Genomic DNA, 23,849 nt, shown 5'->3' on the forward strand with positions numbered 1-23,849 from the left:
GACATAGATACTTATTTATTTGCATATTTAAAGTTTACACACATGCTATGACTCCAATGTTTTAAAAAAATAAGCCCTTAACAGCTCTGAGACACATGGCCTCTTCTGTATCCCAAGCAAATCCCTAAATGGAGGTAGAGCACGTGTTCCTATTTTACACACTCTCATATGGGAGATAAGTGGTTAAGGAGGACTAGAAACCCAATCAGGCCTACCGGGGTGTCAGACAGACACACAGCATTCCTAAGGGAATGCCACCAGAGAAAAAATACAAGTCTGTACATATATCTTTATTTTCATATTTAAAAAGAATCACATACTCATTCCAACAGCTTTACCAGGCTTGGCCAACCCAATAAGTTACACACTCACTCAGGTACTGGGAAGGTTATTGCACAGCTCCTTAACTGATCGGATCAGGGCAGAGTGGTCACTTTCCCCACAGCCAGACTCTGGATTTGCCTCCAGTGAAGACACCATGCCTGGCACAGGCTGACGGGGCGGCTGCAGTCGAACCTTGCGTCCAGATTATGAACCAGTATAAGTAGCACAATTCTCGTGGCTACTTTCACTTCAGAGTGTCATGTTTGTTGATGTGGAGCTTTCTGAACAGGGAGGTTAAGGCACACCTGCTGAGTAAAACAAGTATTTCTTGTGTAGCGTTCTAGATTGAGGGCAGCAGTCAATGGTAAAATAAACTTCAGTAGCATGTTCCTGACAGGTTATACGGCAGCCCTGGCTCAAGGATTTCTCCCCCTGCACGATTCCTAAGACTGTTTGCTGGTTGATTCTTTGTTTTGGCAATTTGATGGTTTTGATGAATTTGCTGTGATCCAGGAGTGTTCAAGTACTTCTCTGAGCATTGGCCTCTGGCTGGGATTATGCTTCAACAGTCTTGAAATGAGGTCCCTGGCTCCCTCTGTTACAAAGTCAGGGAATGTGAATTCAACCTGGAGTACAACAAATGATAAAATATCACAAAACACAGGTTAGAGATATCAAATAGTATAGATATTCGGATCTTGGCCTGCAGTTCAGGCTGATAAGGAAAGAATTCCAGCAGATGTGCTGGGTCCTTTTCAATTGCGTCTTACCCGTGATATTCTTTTGTAGGTCTCTTGGTATGTGTTTGCCTCAAAAGGAGGCTTCCCAACTAAAAATTCATAGCAAAGAACTCCAAGGCTCCAGAGATCCACCTTCTCATCATGCATCCGACCTTCTATCATTTCGGGGGGCAGGTAGTCCAGGGTGCCACAGAGAGTGGTCCTCCTGAAAACGGAGGGAGGCTCAGGTTGATGTGCTTCTGGTTTTATGGTCACAACAGCTGCTAACAATCATTAAAGAGTCCACTAACACTGAGGACTTCCCCTGGGCCAGATCCTGTGCCCTAGGAAGTAGCTACTATTATAAATTCCCATAGGAAACAGATGAAGGGAGATGTGTAAGGTCACACAGCTAGCCACCAGGCTTAACCCCAAATCTGTCCAACTCCAGAACCTCCCTGAATGATCTAGAATGTAAGAAATTGAATGTGTCACTACCATATAAAAGCTGCCATGCAAAGTTCTCTGTAAATACGATTTGGATTCTACATCTGCATGTGGATGTTACAGATATGCTAAGACTCTTAAGAGCCTGGTCGCAATGACAATACACTAGAAACTGTCCCATTGTAACAGCACTGAGGTGGAGATGTAGACACATGCTGCCTTGTGATAGATACTTGGTATGAGTGATGCTGAAATTTTGAGGGTGGCCTATGAAGTACTCGTGCCAAAAATATTTAACCAGGCTGGGCGCGGTAGCTCACACCTGTAATGCCAGCACTCTGGGAGGCCGAGGCAGGCGGATCACGAGGTCAGGAGATCGAGACCATCCTGGCTAACATGGTGAAACCCCGTATCTACTAAAAATACAAAAAATTAGCTGGGTGTGGTGGCGGGCGCCTGTAGTCCCAGCTACTCAGGAGGCTGAGGCAGGAGAATGGCGTGAACCCAGGAGGCGGAGCTTGTAGTGAGCCAAGATCGCACCCCTGCACTCCAGCCTGGGCGAAAGAGTGAGACTGTCTCAAAAAAAAAAAAAAAAATTTTTTTTAACCTGAATCTCTTCAAGCCCTGAGACCTACATTCCAGTTTTCAGCAAATATGGGGAATAAAGGTCCAAGTTAAGTGGCAACACAATCAGAAAAGTCCTCTTTAAAGTGGGAGACTGGTCTGGCTTTAGACCACAGAGACAATCCAATACAAAGCATGGGCTTTGCTTGAGTTCTGATTTTACACACCAGCTATAAGATGTCATGGACAATAGGAGAAATTTGAACGTGGACTAAATATTAGATACTGACAATGCTGTTAATTTTCTTAGGAGTGACCATGGTTCTAGTTACATAGAATATCCTTATTTAGGAAATGAATTATTATAGTGCTTAAGGTTGAAGCATATGACGTTTGCAACATATTTTCAAGTGTTCACTAAAAAAGTAGATGCAGCCCATCTGACTAAATGGGAAAAACTGCTGAACGTAGGCACTGGATAGACAGGTATGCCATCAACTACCAATTCCGCATTTTTATTGGTTTAGGTTTTTGTAATGAAGGTTGGAAAAAAGCTGGGGACAGCAGACACCAAGCCAGAACAGTCCGTGGGTGGGTTCATGTTGCTTTGTTATCAGCTGCTCTTCACCATGGATGCTTACGTGGTCACAGCCCTGGTGCTGTGTTCAGCCAGGCCTGGCACCCACTGAGCACAAAACAGTCACTCACCACTGAATTGTGACGTAGGATTAAGAAGCTACCATTCTGGTCATCTAACCCCTCCACCACCACCGACGGACTGAATCGGGGGTTCTCAAACTGAGGCAATAACCAGGAAATGATGATGATTAACATCTGGGATTCGGAGTGAAGTGACTATTGGTTATGTAAGTAATCTTTTCAAAAAGCAAGAAGCCATCTTTTCTATCACAATTCAACCGGTTAAGATACAGTTTAACTCTGCGATTCCATGAAGCCTATAATTCTTTATTCTGGTTTGTCTCACCAGATAACAGCTCCCACTAATGACAACCAGTTCAAAAAAAAAAAAAAAAAAGACTGCAATAGCAGATTCAATGCACTGCTGGAACAATCAGAAGTGCTCTGTAACAAAAGCAAAGGGTTTCTCCCTCATAATCTATTTTAGGCTATACTTTTTTTTTTAACTAGCTTGATTTTTAAGTCATCTGGCTATAATTTGAGTCCTCCTCCAAAGTTGACAAACCTTCATCGGTAGATACGTTTTAAAATGCCCCACTTCATGTGAAGTTTCAAAGCTTATTTAAACCCAAATTTAAAACAGTAAAGATATTGTAGTTCATTTGGAAAGCTAAGATTTGAATTGTTTTGAGATTGACATCTCTGCTTCAGCTGTGAGAGAGGACAAGAAAGGACTATCCCTACTATTGACAGAGGCAGACCGAAGAGAATCTCTCACCACTGCCCTCAAAGCTCCACCAAACTAATTTAGTGTTTAAAGTTCCCTGATATGGCCTGCACTCTGAGCTCTAGATCTTTGTCGGTGCTTTCCTCTGAACCATCTCCCCATCTCCTCATCCAGGAAGCAGCAGAGGTGAAGAGTTCCTCCCCCTCAACACGTGGGCACTTCACCTCTGTCATGTACTTGTCCTATCTGTTGACTCATTCATCCCTTCATTAGCCTCTAAGGACATTAAGCATCTTTAACCCTAGGCCTAGGACACTGTTAATAGCCCCAAATCACCACAGAATAACATTTTCTTGCAAACCCTAGTTTATTATTAAGCCTAAATTACTCCAAAGTACTTCTGGGTTAGCCACCTACCCCTCTTACAGCACAAAATCTACACTGAAATATTTTACATTTAGCTCATGATTAGCTCCCAGGGCTTTGGTAAACTAAACCGCTTCCACCTCTAAAGTTACATACCTGGAAGATGGAGCATGTACTGACCACCCAAAATCTGCAATTTTAAGCTCTCCGGCTGATCCAAGAAGTAAGTTCTCTGGCTTAATGTCTCTATGAATAACTCTCTTCGAATGACAGTAAGACAGGGCATTTGCCAATTCTGTTATATACTGTTAAAACAATATTGAAAGCCTATGTTTTAGATTTTATATAACACAAGTTAATATTAGACATCTCTTCCGAAAGGAACACAACATAGATTTAACATGGTTTGCAGGTTTTAGCCAGGCACAGTGGCTCACACCTGTAATCTCAGCACTTTGGGGGACTGAAGTGGGAGGATCACTTGAGCCCAGGGTTTCAAGACCAGCCTGGGAAACATAGCAAGACTCCATCTCTACAAAAATTTAAAAATTAGCTGAGCATGATGGTGCATGCCTGTAGTCCCAGCTACTTGGGAGGCTGAGGCAGGAGGATCGCTTGAGACCAGGAGGTCAAAGCTGCAGTGAGCCATGATCACACTTCAGCCTGGGTGACAGAGTGAGACTCTGTCTCAAAAAGGAAAAGACAAAACAAAAAATACATTTTCCAGGTTTTAAAGCAAGCATTGTAGAAATTATACAGGAGTCTACACACACACACACACACACACACAAAATCAACTGAACCAATTTATAGTGGTTAGCATGAAGTAAAATTACCCAATGCTTAGTCATCTCTGCTAATACAGCTGGTGTGATGTTGAAAGTCAGAAAAGACATTCAGCTAGTTAGAGCTAGCTCTTAGGTTGGTGCCATTTCAATGCAAAACACAGTTACTTTTGCACCAACCTAAAGTTACAACACCATAAGGCAACAAATGGCCCCACAGCCAGGAAGTAAGACAGTGCTGAAGAACTGATACAAATTAAGGATTCAGATGTGTAAATACTGCCTTTTTCTTTTTTAGAAAAAAAAATGAACTTTTCAAGTATAGTCAATTCCCCTTCTTAAAACCAAGATCATTCTATGACAGAAGAATTTGTTTAAAGCTAAAAATTTACTTCAAGAATATCAGGAGAAAAAATTATCCTGAACAATAAACAGAAACTAAAAAGCAGTTGCACTGACAAATAGCATGTTAAATTTTGGGTTACACTAAGTCAGCATAGAAATACATAAGAAATCAGTCCTTTTGTTAATTTTATTTCCTTAAGTTACTTTTTTTTTCTTTTAATAGAGATGGGGGTCTCACTATGTTGACCAGGCTGGTCTCAAACTCCTGGCCTCAAGTGATCCTCCCATCTCAGCCTCACAAAGTGCTACGATTACGGACATGAGCCACTGCACCCGGCCGAATTACTATCTTGTAAGAAAAGTTTTCCTGGCTGGGCGCAGTGGTTCACGCCTGTAATTCCAGCACTTTGGAAGGCCAAGACGGGTGGATCACCTGAAGTCAGAAGTTCGAGACCAGCCTGACCAACATGGTGAAACCCTGTCTCTACTAAAAATACAAAAATTAGCCAAGTGTGGTGGTGCATGCCTATAATCCCAGCTACTCGCAAGGCTGAGGCAGGACAATTGGTTGAACCCGGGAGGTAGAGGTTGCAGTGAGCCGAGATCATGCCATTGCACTCCAGCCTGGGCAACAAGAGTGAAATTCCGTCTCAAAAAAAAAAAAAAAGGCAAGAAAAAAGAAAAGTTTTACAGTCCCTATCGCTAAGATTTAGCAAACAAGTCCAGTACGTATGTATTTACTTATTTAAGAGACAGGGTCTTAATCTGTCACCCAGCCTGGATTGCTATGGCATGATCATACCTCACTGCAGCCTTGAACTCCTGGGCTTAAGCAATCCTCCCACCTGAGCCTCCTGCCGAGTAGCTGGGACTACAGGCGTGTGCCACCATGCCCAGCTAATTTTTCATCTTTGTTTTTTTTTCTGTACAGTCTCCCCATGTTGCCTACGCTGGTCGCTAATTCCTGACCTCAAGTGATCCTCCCACCTAGGCCTCTCCAAGTGCTGAGATTACAAGCGGGAGCTACCATGCCTGGCCCAGAATTTATTTTAACATACAAGTAACTGTTGGAATATTGAAAAAATATATTTAGCTCTGCCTAAAGTTTGAGAAGAGTTTGCTTTCTAAAGCAATTTCTAGACGGGATTGAACATTATTTTCCATCAAAAAGGTTTACTAAACAGATGAGAAAACACCAAATGTCACTGTCAGAAAAAACACTTTTCATTCTTTCAGCCCAAAACCAGAGATCAAAATTCAGACCACAATAAACTGAAGGCAAATACAAAGAAAGCTGCTCTTCTGACTACACCAACTTTGAGTTGCTGATGCTTTAACTGCACACATTAAAGTTCGAGAGGGCAATGGATTTCACTCCTCAAATCATTTCCAGACAAGAAGCTATTAGTTTCATGATAGCCCTCTGGCCCTGCCACTTCCTCCACACCTCACATGTTGTTAGACTGCAGATTTGGACAGGTCACTGACATGTCACTACAATTAGTTTTATTTGAATTCATCTGAAAAGGAAAACAGGTACATGTGTATTCATTCTAACTGCTAAGGAATCTAGACAGAAATGATCTTTCATTTTCTTTCAAACAGCTATCAGCTTACACCAAAACTCCATCTAGATTGAAGCCTTGGGTGTGAGGAGAGAAAACAGAGAAGTAGTATAATGTGTAATTTTGTAGTGTTGGTATAAGGTGAATCTTTTAAAGTAGGATATCAATATCAGAAACTGAAGAAAAAGATTAACTGACCCAAGACAACAAACTACAACCCACCATAAGCAAGATTACCAGGAAAAAAACCAAGGGTAAAATGTGAGTACCTGAGGCAGAGTAACTACCATTAATGAGCATAGATTTCCTTATTGATCTGTAAGAGAAAGTTGGCCCAAAAGATGAACTCAAAGAAATATTAATTGCCAATTAAATAAGAAGCTGATTTGTTTAGCTAATATTTAAAAAAGCAAATTAGAGATCTGTTTCTATTTAGGAGAAGCAAAAACATTTAAGATTAAGTCTTTAAGTTTAAAACAGCATGTCATTGTTGCAGAGACAAGACCAAAGGGCCATTTGTCCATAGTAGCGTGATTTCATCAGATACTGGAAGTAAAATTATTTGAATTTAAATGCCATTTACATCAATGCCAAAAAGAAAACTAATGTCCACACTACCCAGAGATCTCCACCAAGAAACAGAAAAAAATCAAAGGAACCACCATTCAACATGCTCTATCAAGCTGCCAATCCAATAAGAAACGGCCCAAACTAAAACTCTTCAACTTCTTAAAACAAGTAATTTTAATCACATAAAAAAAGAGAAGCACAAAAAGCACAATCATGAAAGAAAAAACTGACACATTTGGACTTTTATTAAAAATACAGCCTGGGAGGCCGGATACAGTGGCTCACGCCTACAATCCCAGCACTCTGGGAGGCCGAGGTGGGCAAATCACCTGAGGTCAGGAGTTTGAGACCAGACTGGCCAACATGATGAAACCCCGTCTCTACTAAAAATACAAAAATTAGCCGGGCGTGGTGGCACATGCCTGTAATCCCAGCTACTTGGGAGGCTGAGGCAGGAGAACTGCTTGAACTCAGGAGGTAGAGGTTGCAGTGAGCTGAGAACCAAGATCACACAACTGCCCTCCAGCCTAGGTGACAGAGCAAGACTGTCTCAGAAAAAAACAACCTGGGCAACATGGTGAGACCGTGTCTATACAAAAAATACAAAAATTAGCTGGGCATGGTGGCACCCGCCTGTAGTCTCACCTACTCAGGAGGATCACTTGAGCTCAAGAGGCAGAGACTGCAGTGAGCAGAGATCGCATCACTGCACCCCAGCCTGGGTGACAGAGTGAGACCCTTTCTCAAAAAAATAAATAAAATAAAAACAGCCTTGTGAAAGACACAGATAAGAGAATGAAAATACAATACAAGGCACAGATTGGGAGAAAATATTTGCAAAACATGTGTGACAGATGACCTGCATCCAAAATGTACAAGAACTCTTAAAACTCAAAACTCAAAAAAAAAAAAAAAGAGCAAAAGATTTCCACAGGTGCCTCAAAGATGATACACAGATGGCAAATAAACACATAAAAAGATGTTCAAGGCCGGGAGCGGTGGCTCATGCCTGTAATCCCAGCATTTTGGGAGGCCAAGGCAGGTGGATCACAAGGTCAAGAGATCGAGACCATCCTTTCACTAACATGGGGAAACCCCGTCTCTACTAAAAGTACAAAAATTAGCTGGGCATGGTGGCGCGTGCCTGTAGTCCCAGCTACTCGGGAGTCTGAGGCAGGAGAATCGTTTGAACCCAAGAGGCAGAGGTTGCAGTGAGCCAAAATCGCGCCACTGCACTCTAGCCTGGCGATAGAGTGAGACTCTGTCTCCAAAAAAAAAAAAAAAAGAGTTGTTCAACATCAAATGTCATTAGGAAACTATAAATCAAAACAACAAAACAATGAGATACCGCCACATGCTGATTAGAATGATTAAAATGCTAAACAAGAGGCCAGGTATAGTGGCTCACTCCTGTAATCCCAGTATTTTGGGAGGCACGAATTACTTGAGACCAGGATTTCGAGACCAACCTGGGCAATAAGGCAAAACCTTGTCTCTACAAAAAAATACAAAAATTAGCCAGGCACGGGAGCACATGCCTGTAGTCCTAGCTACTTGGGAGGCTGAGATGGGAGGATTGCTTGAGCCAGGGAGGTTGAGGTGGGTGATCATGCCACTGCACTCCAATCTGGGCAACAGTGAGACCTTGTCTCAAAACAAACAAACAAAAATCCAAAACACTGACATCAAATGTTGGCAACTCTAAGAAGCAATAGGAACTCAATTCATTGGTTCCGATACCATATTACCATTGTATAATGGTATCAGAATTGTTAACCAGCTGCCCCATGGGAACCAACTTTATCAATTAGAGTGCTTATGTGCACTTCCTTTAGCCTTTGTCTTATAGACTCCACTCATTTCCAAAGCTGCTTGGATCAACGCTTTACCCTCACGCCCTTTAGTAAGGTGGTTTCCTACATTTGTAATGCAATGTAAAATAGAATGTAAAAATCACTTTGGAAGACTGACAGTTCCTCACAAAGCAAAATATAGTCTTACCGCATGAGATGGCAATAGCACTCCTAGATATGTGCCCAACTAATCTGAAGACTTATGTTTCGCAAAAACCTGCAGGCAAATGCTTACAGCCAAAACATCATAACTGCCAAAAACCAGAAGCAGCCAAGATACCCTTCAGTAGATGAATAAACTGAGGTACTTCCATATAATGAAATAATGGAATATGATTTTGTGATAAAAAGAAATGAACAAGCTCTCATGCCTCCAAAAATATATAGATGAATCTTCAATGCATATTGCTAAGTGGAAGAAGCCCATCTAAAAAGGCTACATACTGTTATGACTCCAAGTACATGATATTCTGGAAAAGGCAATAGAGACAGTAAACAGATCAGTGGTTGCCAGAGATGGAAGGGTTGGGAGGGATGAGTAGCTGAGACACAGGATTTTTTTTTTTTCTTAAGAGCAGTGAAACTATTCTGTATATTGTAATGGTGGATACATGGCATTGTGTATTTGTCAAAATTCATAGAACTTTACAGCAAACACACAAAAATCAATCTCAGGATATGAAAATGTCAATGATTCCATCCTGGGCATGCAGATTGTGGCAAAAAAATCTCACTGCATTACAAATGTAGGAAACCATCTTACTAATGGGCATGAGGGTAAAGTGTTGATCCATGCAGCTTTGGAAATGAGTGGAGTCTATAAGACAAAGGCCAAAGGAAGTGCACATAAGCACTCTAATTGATAAAGTTGGTTCCCACAGGGCAGCTGGTTAACAATTCCAATACCATTATACATGTATATTGGAATTGAATAATTAAGTAAAAGGATGGTGGGCGGTGAAATCCAGGTTTCACACTTTTGGAGTGGGAGTTTACAGGTAAACAGGAGGAAGTTAGAATGAAACGTGGTAATGGATTCAAGTTGAAAACATCGGTATGAATTCATGGTATGCTTCATGAAGAGACAGATGGATAAATCTATACACAGATTACTATCCACATATATTCCCTTGCTCTTGTCAGCTGAAAGCCTAGAAGCAGTGACACCATAGTAGCAATGAGTACACCAAGTGCTCAGATCTTGGTTTCTAATAACATTCCCCAAGAAAAGGAACCAGAGCTCCTTGGAGAAGTGGTTCGATTCTAGGACTGGAGCAGGAAATATACAAGATGAGTCTTCAGCATCTTGTATCAGAAAGTAAGGAAGTACAAGGCCAGGCGTGGTGGCTCACACCTGTAATCCTAGCACTTTGGGAGGCTGAGGCGGGCAGATCACCTGAGGTCAGGGCTTAGAGACCAGCCTGGCCAACATGGCAAAACCCCATCTCTACTAAAAATACAAAAATGAGCCGGGTGTGGTGGTGCATGCCTGTTAATCCTAGCTGCTCAGGAAGCTGAGGCAGGAGAATCGCTTGAACCCAGAAGGCAAAGGCTGCAGTGAGCCAAGATTGCGCCACTGCACTCCAGCCTGGGTGACAGAGTGAGATTTCATCTCAAAAAAAGAAAAAAAAAAAAGGAAGGAAGTGCAAAAACAAACAAAAAAAAAAACCACACACACGCAAGACAAAACTGAAATGATTTTCCCAGGAACCTGGTAAAAGAAAAAGAGCGGGCTGGGCACGGTGGCTCATGCCTGTAATCCCAGCACTTTGGGAGGCTGAGGCGGGTGGATCACAAGGTCAGGAGTTCAAGACCAGCCTGGCCAATATGGTGAAACCCCGTCTCTACTAAAAATACAAAAATTAGCCAGGCATGGCAGCGGGTGCCTGTACTCCCAGCTACTTGGGAGGCTGAGGCAGGAGAATCACTTCAACCCGGGAGGTGGAGGTTGCAGTGAGCCAAGATCGCGCCACTGCACTCCAGCCTGGGGGACAGAGTGAGACTCCGTCTCAAAAAGAAAAAAAAAAAAAAAAAAAGAAAGAAAGAAAAAAAGCTCCCAGTGGCCAAAGTTGCAATGATCTGAACCACAAAATAAAGTATTGGATTATAGCTCAAGGGATAAAATAAATACCCAGGAGTCTACATCTTTAAATAAACAAATGATTAAATAAATAAGGGAGAACAGCCTTATCTCTGGCACAGAATTCCAGATAATTTATGGCAATACTCCATCCACTCTCTACTCCTTAAGTGTGGGCTATTCATAGTGACTTCCTTTGAAGAAATACAGCACGGAAAGGGGAGAAAATAGTAACTTTACAGTGGAGAAACCAGACAAACACTCTCTCAGTCAGAAGATCAAGCTGACATCCACAGTTAAAAGTCGTAAGAGTTTACATCCCTGGTAGGTGGTAAGAATGCACTTTACCTCTGATCTCCCTCTCAAAAACCCATAAGCCCAATTTAATCATGAGAAAAACTAAGAAAATCTGTATAAAATGTGGACTTGAGTTAATAGTTATATATCAATATTGGTTCATTGATTGTGACAAATGTGCCATATTAATGCAAGATGTTAGAAGGAGAATTAGCAGGAAATTCAGTGTGGGGTATATGGGAACTCTCTGTACTGCCTTCACAATTTCTGTAAATCTAAAACTATCCTAGCCAGGCACAATGGTGTGTATCTGTAGTCCCAGCTACTTGGGAGGCTGAGGTGGAGAATCACTTGAGTCCAGCCTGGGCAACATAACAAGACCCTGTCCCTTTAAAAAAAAAAAAAAAAAAAAAAAAAAAAAAGTAAAAACTATTCTAAAATAAAACGTCTATTAAAGAAAATGAGGGTGACTATCTGTATACATTATATACATTTCCATAGAAAACAGCTGTGCAAACTAGGCACAAAAGCAGACACAACATTCTACCTGGTTCTAGACTTTATCTGTACATGTGGTACAACTAAGCTATTTTGATTTTTCCACTTCAAATATTTGATATTAAGCTATCCTTATGTCCAGACAAAACCCACTCTACTATAATGAAAGGTACATTGCTATGGAGGACAGGTATAAAGGAAACACAATTAGCCTGGACAACAAAGGAACACTTACAGTAGCAGTTCTCTGCTCATCAAACTTTGAAAGTTTCTGAAGTTCTCTATAGACTGTTCCAAGTGGTGCATATTCCAGAATTAGGTAGACTCTGGTAGCGTCATGGAAATAACCATACAGTCTGAGAATATTAGGATGCCTGCAACAAAGGATAAACATTCTAACACCTGGTTTGGAGCTGACAGAAGACTATGTACTAAATGTCAAACAAACTCTTCATGTAAAACACCAGTGGTGTTTCACGTGAAACCACACTCCAAACCCCACTTTAGAATCTGAAACTATAAACCCACTCCAAGAAAAATACATAGACCCACATATCATTTTAAGAGCATTTCAAAGTATTAATGGACCTCTGGTTTAGTTAAGACTTTTTCCTTCCTTTAGGCACCTTTATTCTTAGGAGGAAAATTCAGCTGAATATTAATTATCTACATATTAAAAAAAGGACATCGCCAGGCACAGTGGCTCACGCCTGTAATCCCAGCACTTTGGGAGGCCGAGGCAGGAGGATCACGAGGTCAGGAGTTCCAGACCAGCCTGGCCAACATGGTGAAACCTCGTCTCTACTAAAAATACAAAAATTAGCTAGGCTTGTTGGTGCACGCCTGTAATCCCAGCTACTCAGGAGGCTGAGGCAGGAGAATCGCTTTAACCTGGGAGGCAGAGGTTGCAGTGAGCTGAGATTGTGCCACTGCACTCCAGCCTGGGCAACAGAGCGAGACTCCATCTCAAAAAAAGAAAAGGAAAAAAAAAGGACATGGCATTGCCACAGTAGTTTGACACCCAGACACTGTGACAGATAAAAGCAGTGATCAGTAATGGCAGTAGATGGGTGCTGAGCAGACTGGGCAGGTGCAGAATGTGGCCAGCGGGAAGCAGGCAATGGGAAGCACAGCCCATGTGAGATGCCCGCCCCTCCCAGCCCCAGCCAGGTGTTGCCAGGCAGAGACACACCAGGCCTGATGTGGCCAGACTTGAAGTATTAGCATCTGATTCAAATTTAAAAAACACTGAAAGAAAAAAAGGAAAAACCAAAACCCAGCAGCCGTAGTCAACCAGCAGGTGGCTGCTGGCAACTCCTGCATACCTCAGAATCAGGGGTGCCGTTCCCCTTCACGGTCCAGCAGAAAGACCTGCCCATACAAACTCTTCCATTAACAAAACAGTCAATCCTCAAAGCGATTTTTCAGGATCAGAGCACTTAAGTGCTCTTTGAAAGATGAACAAATTTAATCATTTTTTGTGGTACTATGAAAAGCAGGCCCTCTAAAAAATAAATTTATCCTTTTTTTTAAAAAAAAAAAAAAAGAAAAGGAATAGAATTTTATTTTAACATGCAGAGCATGGGGAATCACAGGTGAATGGTTACAACCCAGTGCGGTACAGAAGCTTATCCAATCTTTTTTACAAGGGAGGGGGAGGTGAGGAACAGGGCCATGTGTTTGAAGGCAGTGCCTCATAAGAGGGAGGGAATGGACCCGGGCAGTGCCTCATAAGAGGGAGGGAATGGACCCGGGCAGTGCCTCATAAGTGGGAGTGAATGGACCCGGGCAGTGCCTCACAAGAGGGAGGGAATGGACCCGGGCAGTGCCTCACAAGAGGGAGTGAATGGACCCGGGCAGTGCCTCACAAGAGGGAGTGAATGGACCCGGGCAGTGCCTCACAAGAGGGAGTGAATGGACCCGGGCAGTGCCTCATAAGAGGGAGTGAATGGACCCGGGCAGTGCCTCATAAGAGGGAGTGAATGGACCCGGGCAGTGCCTCATAAGAGGGAGTGAATGGACCCGGGCAGTGCCTCATAAGAGGGAGTGAATGGACCCGGGCAGTGCCTCATAAGAGGGAGTGAATGGACCCGGGCAGTGGGAGGCTGACATTACAGCAGGGGGAGGGGTGCAGCATTGGTGAACATTCTTTTGAACATGAACCTGAAAACTCACCGAAGGTGGGACTGTATTTCTACTTCTCTTCTGAGCTGATGCTCCACTCCAGCTTTCTCCAGCTGAGCTTTAAATAACACTTTAAGAGCCAGAATAAACTTGCTTTGCTTTTCTCTTGCTAAATAAACATTACCAAACTTTCCTTTACCCAGAGGGCGACCAATTTCAAAGTCTTCCAAAGCCCACTGCCTCCTAGGAAGGAATTGGAACATTTTAGAATGTGAAGAAAACGAAGCTTTTCTAATAAATTTTCAATGAGTAGTGGACACTTTCTATAAATAATTTCATATTCCAACTTTACTCAATATGTATCCTCAGCAAGAACCAAGGCAATCACCACTATCAAAGAGCTGCTACAACATGAAACCCTGACTTCCCTAGCTGCCATCAGGTGTGACAGTCAGTGACAAGGAGCAGTCTCGGGTTTTAGACCTGAAGCACTCTATGGGAAACATCCCAAGCCCGTACCATGCTCAGAGGAATAGGGCCATGACAACGCTGAAGACCATAAAAAGGATAAGTGACCAGAGAGGGAGGAATGCTTCCAGACCATCTGGGGGCGTGTTTCAAACTAACCACAGCCGCTCCCTCCAGTCCCAGAGGTGCTAATTCTCTCTGGGTGGAGAACCACTGTGGTGGTGGAGACAGAGCCACTGTTACTAATGGAAGCGGGATGGAGCCCACAGGCTAGCTGGGGCATGAGAACCAGTGGATTTAGACTCTTAGCCTCTGTTAGGCCGCTAAAAGCAAAAGAGTCTGTGGGTTCATTCCTCGCTCCTCCCCGTACATTCTAGAGTCCAGATAGTTCAGAGACTGAGAGGAGGCTTTTAGAAAAGCCCTGGGGAAGACATTACAGCCAACCTTTATAATAAAGAACTAAAACTATAATACTGTCAAAACCCTCAGTCATATATGAGTATATAGCTCTGCAACATATTCTATTTTTTAAAAACTTGCACTTTTGTACAATAAAAAAATACAGACACATAAACCAGACGTAGTGGTTATTTCTAAGGACAGAGAGGAACTTCCACACTTTTCCATAACAGATTCATACAAGCTTTTTCTAAATTTGTAAGCCATTTTTTAACGCACTTGAGTTCTTAGTAAAATACCTCATTACACAAAATTCCACTTTTTTTTTAAGATTGGAAATCTGGAAACATTTATATCCTCTAAATGAAAATAAAGGCCTCATTTTTTTCCCCAAGAGTTCCCACAACTAAATTTGCAACTAAATAATATATTCTAGTAGAATATTACAGAACTTTGTAAATAAGAAAGCTTACTTTTTTGATTCTTCATTTTTCTGTTTTGATGCCAGTTCCTCCTCAGGATTATTTTCTATATGGAATAAGTTAAAAACCTGTTTTTAGAATAACTATATAGTATCAGATAAGCTAAGCTGTGAGTAGAGGTGAATCAAAGAATTGGTCACCAAAATATTAATGGTATGTCAAGAATGATAAACCTGGTTTGTTTTTTTTTTTAAAGTTTTCCTTATAGAAAAAAAGGACTACTACACCCTGACTTCCATCACGTGAAGTCTTTATAGAATTTCTAAAGATGAGCAGGCGTATATATAGGCCCTTCTCTGATAAATTAAAGGCAGACTATGCAGGCTCTTCTGAAGCCTCAGTTTCCAAATGAAGAGCTTTTGTGGCAGAAGTACCAATCTTCCCATGCATGACAAGCTGCCAACTAGTCACCTTTTTCCCCTTACTAGATGGGCCAGCCAACAATCCATATCCTACATACAAATTATCACCAACATGTAGCAAAACATAAGCCAGCCACCCTCCATTTATATTAGTTGCCAAGGGGAAATATAAAAATAAAAGCCACCAATTCAGCAAAATGCACAAAGAACAGTTGTGCAGCAGAGGACTGGGGTAACTATTTCATTAGCCACAAGGACATATGAAACATTTCCACTGGTCTGCCTCCAACATAGCAAACTCGAACAGCACACGATGCTCTGCTCAGATATCTGGACGCTGGTCCAAACTCTTCCTCCAGGTGCCCCTGTCACATGTGCACCCCCAACCCCCAGCACACTAACTCAGTTAACATCAATCTACTCACCATCCCTAACTCCTCTTTACTCATCTTTCAGGTACAATTTATTGCCCAGTTCTAATGAGTCTGCATCGTAAATGAGCTCTCAAATTTGTGTGCACCTCTCCATCCTGGCTTGTCTTTGGATAAGTTAACTGCTTCTGAGTCTTAGCTCCCACCTCTGTGAAACTGAGTTAATAACTGGCTACCTTCATGAAGTGGTTACAAAGATTGAAAGAGATGACGTGGATGAAGCACGCACTCCTCTCAGAGCCTGCAGGGAACGAGCACTCAACAGTTGGTGAATAATAGCATCCACTCTGCTCCACACAGAGCAGGTTATTGCCATCTCTGACCTCAACCTCCTTCCTGTCTGGTACTCCTAAATCCAGGGTTCTACTCCAATTTATTCAGTACTTCCACAGTAAAATTTTTTTTTTTTTTTTGAGATGGAGTTTTGCTCTTGTTGGCCGGGCTAGAATGCAATGGCGTGATCTCGGCTCACCACAACCTCCACCTCCTGGGTTCAAGCAATTCTCCTGCCTCAGCCTCCTGAGTAGCTGGGATTACAGGCGTGCACCACCACACCTGGCTAATTTTGTATTTTTAGTAGAGACAGAGTTTCTCCATGTTGGTCAGACTGGTCTCCAACTCCTGACCTCAGGTGATCCACCTGCCTCGAACTCCCAAAGTGCTGGGATTACAGGCGTGAGCCGCTGCACCCTGCCTTCCACAGTAAACTTTCTAAAAGGCAAAGTTCCCTTCTGAGTTCAAAAAACCTTCAGTAGCTTCCAAATGCCGTAGAGATGAGGCCCCATTCCTTAACATGGCCAGCAATGCCCTTAGTGACCTCACCGCAGCCTGCCTCAGTTCATCCACTTCTCTGGATTTCCCCTAAACTTTAGATCTCAGTCCCTCAAGTCACTTACTACAAGCACCCTACATCCAGACTCACTAACAAGCAATCAAAAGGACACTGATTGGTGCTGTGTCCTCCCTGAGTACCCAACTCTTCCAAGAGGGTGAGAATCAGGTCCGTATTTTTAGCATAGGTCTGGCCCATGGGCAGCCACTGTTACTTCAACCCAGACACCATATTTTCTCGCCATCCTCAACAGATATAAAAGCTAAGGCTCCAAACAATAAGTGCAAGTATATACACTTGCTTTTTTAGCAACAACGACAAAGAAGGACTATCCAATGAGTCTCAAAAGCTAGTTTACCAGGTGCTGACGGCAGGGGCTGCTTGCTCTTTTGGGTGTTATTCAGTGGCCTGGAGACAGGATGAGGTACACTGGTTGCCTGCAATTGCTTCTGCTGCTTCTGATTCTGAACCGGCTTGTGACTGGAGACAAGCTTTTGTGCTTGCAAAGGAACACGCTGGGAAGAATTTGAAGGACACAGGACCCGCTGAGCCTGGCCACTATTTGCAGGTAATGGATTCTGACAAGGAAATTGCTGAGTCACGAGAACACGTTTTGGACCTCCAACTGGAGCTGTAACCTAGAATGGAAGAGAAAATAAACTTTCTGGTATTCATGAACGCAAAAGATGAATATTTTGAGAACTTCACAAAGTTTGTTCTCTAGTATAGCAAAATAATGAATGTCACGATAAGAGATGGAAGGGGAAAAGGTATTTTAATCAGTACCTCCAGAGGATAGTTAGTATGTGGATAAGAATACCTGAATGATACCTTCTACCCCCTCCAATTCCTCACACCTAAAAATCATGCTTTATTAACAAATATCCATTAATGAAGGAGACACTTTCTAAAATTTCTCAATAATTTGGAAATAGACACTAAATTGCTATTTGGCAAAAAAGCTATGATACAAAAACTTTATGCCAAAATCTCAGTTCCATTGAAATTTCTTTGATAATATACGTTTAAGAAAAAGACCAAAAAAAAAAAATCTGTCAAAACATTCAACAGTGGTTATCTTCATGAAGTTTTAGAAGAGTCTAAGTTTTCATATATCCAAGATTTTCCACAATAAGCTTATTATCGTCTATTGATTAACCAATGTTTCATTTTCCAAGTATTGACAAAATGGACTTGAGCAAAAAACTGACAAAGAGGAAACAAATGTAGGCACTTCATAAAGTTATTACTAAAATGTATTATTATTTTTGAGATGTAGTCTCGCTCTGTCACCCAGACTGGAGAGCAGTGGCATGATCTCGGCTCACTGCAACCTCTGCCTCCCAGGTTCAAGCAATTCTCTGCCTCAGCCTCCCAAATAGCTCGGACGACAGGCGCCTGCCACCAAGCCTGGCTAATTTTTTGTATTTTTAGTAGAAACAGGGTTTCACCATCTTGGCCAGGCCAGTCTTGAACTCCTGAACTTGTGATCCACTCTCCTTGGTCTCCCAAAGTGCTGGGATTACAGGCGTGAGCCACCACGCCCAGCCTTGAAATGTATTATTTATTCGCCTGTAAGTACTGTATTACAAGCTTAAATAGTTAAGTTAACTCTAACACCCTCAACTAATCAAACTAAAAGGGGTAGGAGGGATGAGATTTCCTTCAGCTTCAACAGCTCATTTTAAGTGAGGGGCAAGTGCTAGAAATGAAAGCCTCAAAGTCCATCCCCAGCTCAATGGTATGAGTGCTCTACAAAGAGAGGGTGTTAAGACTTCCAAATACAAAGTCAGTTACTCCTGAAATTAGCACACTGTCCACAACACAGTAGGCATTCAGACAAAGACAAATAAAAAGAAACATTTTAAATGTAGAGCAATTTTTTAAATGGCCGTTATCATAGGAACTGAGAATCAAATACAGTAATTCAAGGTAGCCTTTTTCTACTTATTTTATATTTATGGCCAATTTTAAAAGTTTTGAACTCCCACCAGATGCATTATTACTATTATCCTGCATACAGTGGAGGGATATAGAAACTTAAGCAGCCAATTATAAGACAAAGCAGAACAAAAAAGCTACTCTAAGAATCAGCAAAATGTTACTGAACACGAGAAAAGTGACTAATTCATATCCAGGATCGCAGTAAGGGATCTAAATTTATAATCCAAAGTAAAGGTGGAAAGAATTCCCGACAAGACCAACCTCCATGTGGGTTTATAAATGTGAATGAGATTACAGATTATTCAATTTACCTTAACAGGCCCTGAAATGCAGTTTTCTTTAGATCGGTCCATGATGCCTGAAAAGAAAAAGAAGAACCTTTAATTTGAACAAAGCCACCTGCTTAAAGTGCTGTTGCTTGATAGGCAGCGTTACAGTTCCCTGATCAAAAGGCCTCCACAACACACAGGATTTTACATGTTTTGTCCAAATGAAGCTAATGAGGGAGGGACAGGCATGTGCTTTCCCAGCAAGGCCAACCTCCCCTTGGGCACTGCGTCCCATCCTCTGTCACGGAGTCTTCACTCCTGATGGTCTTGCTGCTCCATCATCTCTCCTCTAATGGATCACCTCCATCCCTGTGCAGCCTACTGGCATACCTGCTACCTTAAAAAAGTTCTCTTTAGGCCGGGCATGGTGGCTTACACCTGTAATCCCAGCACTTTGGGAGGCCGAGGCGGGCGGATCACCTGAGGTCAGGAGTTCGAGACCAGCCTGGCCAACCTGGTGAAACCCCGTCTACTAAAAATACAAAACTTAGCCGAGCGTGGTGGCAGGCACCTGTAATCCAAGCTACTTGGGAGGCTGAGGCAGGAGAATCGCTTGAACCCAGGAGGCAGAGGTTGCAGTGAGCCGAGATCATACCATTGCACTCCAGCCTGGGGGACAAGAGCGAGACTTCGTCTCAAAAAAATAAAATAAAATAAAAGTCCTCTTTATTCTATTATCATTGCTAACAATGACCCCCTCCTCTCCAACAGCAAAGCTCCAGAAGAACCGTCCACACTTGCCACCTCTACTGCTCCTCTCCCCTCCCCTGAGCCCATCCCCACCTGGCTTTTTTGTTTCTACCACATTGTCAGGCGCATGGCTGACACCTACTGTTGCCAAACCCAAGGGTCAATTCCACCTTCCCCGTACTTGCATCCTCAGCAGAATCTGACAAGGTTGATCACATCTTACACTTTTTTCTTCACTTCGCTTCCACGTTTATTTACCACCTAGTCATCCTGTCTTTCCCTCCTTGCTGGGTCGGTCTCATTTTTGCCAGATCAAGGGTCTGGGGTGACTCAAGAACGAGTCCCTGGACCCTCCACCTCTCCATCTACACCTTCACAGGGATCCATATCACCCAGTGCCTCAGCTCTAAATGCTTTCATGAGGACCACTCAAAGTGCATCTTCCGCCCTAGTCTCTCCTTGGACTGTCAGACTTGGATATCCAAGGATTTGCCCAGGATCTCCCAGAAATGTCTGCCAGGCACCTCAATCCTAACATATCCAAAACTGAACCTCTTCCCTTCTCCACTTCTCACCTCCCTGTTCACGGGTGTGCCCTGAGCTCAGGCCTAGAACGACTTCTCCATCTCCAATTACTCCCTAGCTGAGTACATCCAGTCTCTTTGCTTTCAATACCATCTACAGCTGAGGACTCCCAAATATTCATTCTTCAGCCCAGACCTCTCCCCTGAACTCTTGATCTACATTTTCTACTTTCTATGCAACATCTGCACCTGATTATCTGAGAGGCATCTCCATTTTAACATGTCCCAAACAGAAGTCGTAATCCCTCCCCACTCTCACCTCCCCAAGTCTAGTCTCTAGACATCCTCATCTCAGTGGATGGCAAATCCATCCTGTCAGTTGCTCAGGCCAAAAGCCTTGGCATAATAGCCCTTTAAGAGGTTCTCTCTCTCAAACCCTTCATCTAATCCGCCAGCATATTCTGTAGGCTCTGCCTTCAAGATCACTGCTCACCACCTCTACTACTACAACCTGGTCAAACCATTATTCTCTCTCCCTTGAGTTTTTTCCAACAGCCTCCCAATGGCCTCCCCACTTCCACCCTTACCCTGTCATGGTCCATTCTCAACACTGAGGCCAGCAATCTCATTAACAAGTCAGATGTGTTGGTCCTCGGTTCAGAAGACCCCCATGGCTGCCAACTCAATCAAAACAATGCAAACTCCTAACCTGCATAGACAGGCCTATTGAAGTCTCACAGAACATGGACCCTAACTGCCTCTCTGACTTCATCTCCTCTTCTTGTCGACTGTGCACCAGCCACACAGGCTCCTTTCTTTCTGCAAATAAGTCCCCTGCCATAGGCATTTGCACTTCTTGCTCCCTTTATTAGGTTCTTCCCCCAGGTGTGTAGTTCAGTCTTTCATTTCACTGAGGTTTCTTTTTTTTTTTTTTTTTTTTTTTGAGACAGAGTTTTGCTCTTGTTGCCCAGGCTGGAGTGCAATGGTACAATCTCGGCTCACCCACAACCTCCACCTCCCGGGTTCAAGCAATTCTCCTGCCTCAGCCTCCAGAGTAGCTGGGATTACAGGCATGCACCACCACGCCCAGCTCATTTTGTATTTTTAGTAGAGACAGGGTTTCTCTATGTTGGTCGGGCTCGTCTGGAACTCCCGACCTCAGGTGATCCACCCGTCTTGGCCTCCCAAAATGCTAGGATTACAGGCATGAGCCACCGCGCCCAGCCTTCACTGAAGTTTCTTATCAAATGTCCCCGCACTCCAGCCTGGGCAACGGAGTGAGACCCTGTCTCAAAAAAAAAAATTAAGATTACCATTTTACAATTAAGCAAATAATTCCATGAAGAAGCCAGGCCCAGATGACAGGCGAGAGCCCTTATAAAAAACAGTAGGTAAGTAAAAGTTGATAAACAACAACAAGGAAATGCACACTTGTGTTAATCAAACATTTAATTTCACACATGCTCTAATGCTTTACTTCCCTTACGATTCCAAGTAGCAGTCTAATGAGATCACATAGGCCTAACAACATTTATTTAACATTCTTCTGACAGAAGCTGCAAGCATTTGCTCCAATTTATTCTATCTTTCTTTCTAGGGAAACTGAATAACAAGCAGAATGGAATAAGATTCTAATCCAGAATTCTGGAGACAACGCCAAGGAGACTGCCCTTCAGGTGACTCTAATCTGCAACCAGATTGAAGAACCAGATGACTTTCACAGGATCCATTCAGTTCAAACCAGAAATCCTACTATTTTGAATAGAAAAGCTGTTAGGCTAATAGCGCAGGAGGTTTATACGGTTTATTCCTTCCTCCCTCAGACCTGTGCGTGTCTGCAGAGGTGAAGGGAAGGACGAACTGAGTAGCTTGCTGAAAAACGTTTAATTCAAGGGACAAGGAAGTTTAAGGAAGAGGAAGAGACATTACGAGAGTTAAGGACAGTGGCTACGTCTACCTCAGCCGGATGGTTCTTAGAAATGGAGACTCTGAGGCCTAACCCCAGGTCTAAGAAAACAGATTCTGCATTTTAACGTCCCCAGACGATTTGCATGCACCGGTCTGCATCCCTAGTTCTCAGTGAAACCTAAGAATCATCTGGAGAGTTTGTTAATAACTAGACACCTGGGTCCTATCCCTCAGAGATTCTGATTTACCGGGCTCTCGGTGGAGCTATATTTTTAACAAGCACTTCAAGTTGTCCCGAAATAACTGCTCCAAGGTCTACGGTCTGAGAAGTACGGACCCGGAAGGCCTCTGCAAGGAGGTTCTCATTCATCAATTCACCCATTCATCCAGCCAGGACAAGGGCCTTCCTAGGCTATTCTACCTAAAGCGGCCCCCGTTAAACCGCACTCCTGCTTTTCCTTTATAACACCCCCCCCCAGCTGCAAGTTCTCCGTACGCTTACCGTCTGTCTCCCCACCCACCAGAACGTGAACTCCAACACAGCAGAGACCTTCTGTGCTTTTCTTACCCAGGTGATCTCGGAGGACAAAATCCAATCTGAAGCCCACCCACCCCTCCCGCGCGTGTCAACACCACTCAACAAACCCCTTGTACCTCTAGCTGTAATAAGTAACAAGCAGTATCCTACAGGGCGCCTCGGTGCCCAGGAGCGGATGCAAAGGCGCTGAGCGGGCACAGGACAGCGCCAAGGACACTCAGGGACGGAGGTATGGACAGGGGACTTGACGCTCCGCCACTCCGACCAGCCGCCCCTTGTCCCCGCCGCCCTCGTCAGCCACTGAGATATCCCCCACGGTCTACCCACCCGTCGGCTCCCACCTGCGACCCAAGGACCCAAGTCTTCTAAGAGCTCAGCCGTTAGAATTCAAAGGTTCTTCTTTTTAAATAGGAGTTAAACCCTCTAGCCAGAAAACCGATTGGCCTGCGCTCGAGCGAGACTGCCTTGTGATTGGTTGACAACAAACCCGACGCCTTGAGTCGTGTTTAAGGGCGCACACCGCGCGCAGGCGCACTTGCTCCCTAAGACCCAGGAAGTGGTGGAGCCAACGGCCAGCCAGACCCGTGGCAGTCCCAGCCCCAGGGTGCTCTCCGGGGTCGGCCATTTATTGGTGAGGCAACAGCCCCTTGACGTCAGGGTTGTCGCATTGGAGATAAAGTCCGAGGAGGTGAACTAACCTTTCAACGTGCCAGTAAGTAAGATGGCGAGAAAAGCAACAGAGAGTGGGACCGATCGATAGCGCAGCGGTCGGCTTGGCGCCCTTTCAGCGTGCGCAGTGAACGTGCGCTCAGAGCGGTCGATTGGGCAGGATTCGCGCCTCCATTTTTCCAGGAGAGAGCGGGATACCGAGGGAGCCGGACCAGCTGGTACTGGGGCACGGGGAGAGTAGCTGGTGCGGTCTGCTGGGGCGTTTAGAGAAAACCGCAGAAACGACTGGGGCGAGACTGGAAGAGTCGAGAGTTAGCAAGGTGGCATGCGCCTCTACTTTGTGCTTCCTAAGTTGCCTGGCTTGGCCTGC

The 23,849-nt window shown here is 43.6% G+C and overlaps 2 protein-coding genes across 8 annotated transcripts in view; one reads left to right on the forward strand and one right to left on the reverse strand.

Annotated features, from left to right (window-relative positions):
* AURKA (aurora kinase A) lies at positions 1 to 23,278 on the reverse strand. 4 transcript variants are annotated; one of them, XM_054467281.2, is made up of 9 exons: positions 23,152 to 23,278; positions 19,133 to 19,179; positions 17,236 to 17,515; positions 15,244 to 15,298; positions 13,955 to 14,146; positions 12,015 to 12,153; positions 3,943 to 4,091; positions 1,095 to 1,269; positions 1 to 950 (listed from the first exon to the last, which is right to left on the reverse strand). In XM_054467281.2, the coding sequence occupies exons 2-9, from the start codon at positions 19,172 to 19,174 to the stop codon at positions 768 to 770; spliced, it is 1,215 nt and encodes a 404-aa protein (XP_054323256.1). In that variant the 5' UTR covers positions 19,175 to 19,179; positions 23,152 to 23,278; the 3' UTR covers positions 1 to 767. The 4 variants fall into 4 exon arrangements, with proteins under 4 accessions (XP_054323256.1, XP_054323254.1, XP_054323255.1 ...); XM_054467279.2 differs by having other exon boundaries at positions 23,138 to 23,260; XM_054467280.1 differs by having other exon boundaries at positions 22,927 to 23,200.
* Positions 22,065 to 23,849, forward strand: part of CSTF1 (cleavage stimulation factor subunit 1) — a 13,067-nt gene continuing 11,282 nt past the window's right edge. Inside the window, exon 1 of one of the 4 annotated variants that reach the window (XM_054467276.2) lies at positions 22,065 to 23,522. The gene's annotated coding sequence lies outside the window, so the exon portion shown is untranslated. Of the gene's footprint in view, positions 23,800 to 23,849 lie in introns of all 4 variants that reach the window. The other 3 variants (XM_054467277.2, XM_054467278.2, XM_063659239.1) reach the window with 3 other exon arrangements.

The sequence above is a fragment of the Pongo pygmaeus genome, chromosome 21 (assembly GCF_028885625.2).
Source record: "Pongo pygmaeus isolate AG05252 chromosome 21, NHGRI_mPonPyg2-v2.0_pri, whole genome shotgun sequence".
NCBI classification, from domain to species: Eukaryota; Metazoa; Chordata; class Mammalia; order Primates; family Hominidae; genus Pongo; species Pongo pygmaeus.

Coding starts and splice junctions, on each gene's coding strand:
- AURKA (XM_063659240.1), bottom strand. CDS start 19,743: ATGATCTCGGCTCACTGCAACCTCTGCCTCCTGGGTTCAAGCGATTCT. Junction 12,154..13,954: donor GAAATACAGTCCCACCTTCG/GTGAGTTTTCAG, acceptor CCTTTGTTGCAG/GCATCCTAATATTCTCAGAC. Junction 951..1,094: donor CCTACAAAAGAATATCACGG/GTAAGACGCAAT, acceptor GTTGTACTCCAG/GTTGAATTCACATTCCCTGA.